This window comes from Fusarium vanettenii (genome assembly GCF_000151355.1).
Source record: "Fusarium vanettenii 77-13-4 chromosome 10 genomic scaffold NECHAsca_82_chr10_2_0, whole genome shotgun sequence".
NCBI classification, from domain to species: domain Eukaryota; kingdom Fungi; phylum Ascomycota; class Sordariomycetes; order Hypocreales; family Nectriaceae; genus Fusarium; species Fusarium vanettenii.
In genome coordinates this window covers 1,178,162-1,181,474 of record NW_003315807.1, presented here as the reverse complement: position 1 = coordinate 1,181,474, position 3,313 = coordinate 1,178,162, and the positions used below count along the sequence as shown (strand labels likewise).

Sequence of the window (3,313 nt, the reverse complement as noted above, 5' to 3'; positions counted from 1 at the left end):
AAGTAATATAATAAATATATATAAGAATAAACTTATTTATAATAAGTTTCTCTTTACTTAAATAATTATTAGCCTAAGTAATTAATTTTATATAAAGCTTAAAAAAGAGGCTTTTAATAAAGCCTTTTAAGGTATTATATAAAAAAAATAGCTATAAAATAATAACTAAAAGATTATATTAATAATCTTTAATTATAAGATTTTTCTTTTATTTAGCCTCTTTCTAGATAATAATAATTATAATAATTAATTTAATTAGATTAAAGTAAAGCTTTTTAGGCTAAAAAGCCTTTAATATAAAATTAAATAAAGTAAAATACTTAATTAGCCTAAAGAGTTATTTCTTTAAGCTTTTAATAATATAACGCTAAGTTAGTTATATAATAAATAACTTATAATATTAATTCTCGCCTAGAATATTATTTATGCCTCGTAATATATATAATAAAATATATTAAAGAGATATTATTATAGCTATAAATTAGCTATAGAGCTAAAAGAGAAATATTAGGTTATAGGGGTAATTAGTATTATAAATCTTAGAGATTAATATTAAAGTTTAAATTTAAAAATTTAGCGCTAATTAATAATATTAGACTTAGTAATAAAAGAAAATATAGATTTAATTTATTAAATTTATTTAATTAAATATAAGATATATATATCTTAGCCTATATAAATAAGTAATAATAATAATCTTAATAATAGTTTTAATAATAATAATATATATTAATAAGCTAAAATAAAAATAATCTTTTATTAATATTAAATAATATTTAAGGATTAATAAAATACTTTTTTAATTATTTATATTATAATAATAAAAAAATAAGAATATAATTTAAGTATAAAAGATAATATATTAAAGGGCTTTTATTAAGGCTTTATTTATAGATTAAAAAGCTTTAAAAGTTTTTTAAAGTTATTTTAATTTACTTAAAGATCTTAGGGATTAAAATCTCTAGAGAGGAAGTAATTTTAAGGATGTAAAATAGCTATTAAAGCTATTAATTAATTAGGAAAAACCTTAGCTAGATATTATATATTAATATATATAATAAAGGCTCTTAAAATCTTTATAGCTAAGCTATTATAAAGGCTTAGTAAGTTAAAGTCTTATATATAATAAAGACTTATTTTCTATTTATAATTTTACCTTAATTAAGCTATTAAGGCTTAGTATCCTATAAATATATTAAATTTTATTTTAAAAACTTTAAAATTAAATATTAATATTATATTTTAAATTTTATTAAAAAATATTAAGTATTTTAATAATTATTTTAATATAATAAACTTTAATTTATTTTAAAATAGTACTTATAAACTATAGGTTATTATTAAGTAAATCACATAATATAAGCAACTTGGCACCTAGATTACCTTTACCTCTCTATCCTCAACCTCTAACTACCTTGTCAAGCTAACAATGGAAAAAAGAAGGCCAACAAGTGACTCCGACGCCGGTGGCGATTCACGTCACGTTGAACAAGATGAATCGCCTGCGCGAAACACAACACCGCCACCATATTCAGGCCCCTCGACCTCGTTGATCGCGTCAGCCTCGTCTCCTCCAGAGCCCGAGACAGCTCCGAAAGGCCCAACACGATACCCTGGATTGCCACGTCTCGATTATCACATTTACTCGCACCCTCTCTTCAAGCTCTCCAATGATTTCAAGACGCTCTCATCTCGTGCCGAATATCTGTCGTCCAAGCCGACCGCCTTGGTCTCGCTCATCCGCACTCAAGCCTCGGTGCCACCCAAGCCCCAGATCCATGTCCGAGGCAGCCGGGGTCGCAAGGTTGACTTCGATATCAAGCTGAACCTGATGAGCCTACTAGTCCCAGATGATGAGAAGCAGCGCATCGACTACATCCGCTGCGTGGGCGAGGGCGAGCTGGCTTACCGAGGAGGCGTGAAACCGGATGTGCTTCCCGAGGTCGGCGACGGCGGGTTAGAGGAATGGTGTCGCCGCTTCGTGGAAGACACGGCTTCTGTCAAGATGTTTGCGCTTGATCGAGTCGTGGCTAATCTTGACACGTCTTGGATCGAGGGTCAGCTACGAAGTCTAGTTGCAGCGCTCAACTACCGCGGAGTGGTGGATGTGACGTTCGTCGTCACTCATAGCCGCGTCATGGTGCAGAATCCGGACAAAGTGAACCCATTCTTCACCACCGTGACCAGCCTATTTTCGGGAAAAAACAAGTATGAAGTGGTGAAAGCAGTCTGGCCCTTTGCTACCACCAAAAACGGCGAGCCAGGTCGACGATGTGTTGTTCAGAGCGAGGAAATCTGGTGGAGAGAATGGAAAGACCCTATCAAGTATGCCATCTCCCAGAAGCGCCATGGCTGGGTCACTGTTGAAGACAAGCTAGAAGCGGTCATGGAGGGTAAGGGACATGAGACGGGGACAATCGACTGGGGGCCTGACAACATGGCATCATGAGGCATGAACGGAGATGACTGTGGCCGAGTTTTGCAACTTTAGAGTCTCAGCTGGACCGCCCTGAGATACAAACCTTTGTGGTGCTTAGTGACGCACTTGGTCAAGATAAAGCAGTAAGTTGTTGGTAATTACGTGTCTATTGTCTTCTGGGAGTAGCATGATCGAGGTAGAGAGTTTGGTCACGGATTTCAAGTCTACCGTCTAAATTTCTCTCGCTTGAGGTAGAACGCACAGGGGCGAACATGTTGCAAATATTGTGTAATTTATGCTTTTGGTTCTATCAGTTGAATCGCGTCTAGAAAGAGCAATACAACGACATTCCTTCTCGAGCACAATCAACGGATCATGATCCAGGTCACCGCGAAAGCTCAAAGCTGCCCGAGCGCAAGACCAAACATCGCCAAGAAGGCAATGATGTAGAAATAGTGAGACCAAGGCCAGACTGAGTCACATATGCATATTGTTTGCTTATTTCTTAACCAGCGTGCTTGCTCACACGGCTCGGGATTACCTGTTAGACACTGCGATAGCAATAGGGAAAGGTCTATCTCCTCTGATACTACAAGTGATTTAATGCCCGCCAAAAAAATTTAAGTAACAAAGGAGACATCATAGGTATTTCCTTTCTTTGCGTCTACTCTAACCCAGCCTTGGGGGAGGATATGCTGCATTTGTCTGGTGTCTCGGTCTTTCCTTGGCCCGTATGACAGGTAAGTGGCCACTCTCATGAGTCACACCGTCTGCACCGCCGCAACTTCTCCTGAGACCCGTTGTCAAATCACCCGGGGAAGTAACCAAGAGCGCCTATGAGTCAGTAAGGCATATTGTCGTTCACCAAGGCCTCAAGTCACTAGAGCCGAGAAT

General features: G+C 36.2%; 1 protein-coding gene across 1 annotated transcript; it reads left to right on the top strand.

Annotated features, from left to right (window-relative positions):
* Window positions 1-72: 72 nt before the first annotated feature.
* On the top strand, window positions 73-2,449 carry NECHADRAFT_85805 (uncharacterized protein; the record flags this gene model as incomplete). Its single annotated transcript, XM_003040068.1, has 6 exons — window positions 73-77; window positions 260-265; window positions 492-520; window positions 950-972; window positions 1,083-1,103; window positions 1,379-2,449. Coding segments are annotated over 6 exons (1,155 nt in total), but the record flags the coding sequence as incomplete, so codon positions are not given.
* Between the last annotated feature and the right edge of the window lie 864 nt (window positions 2,450-3,313).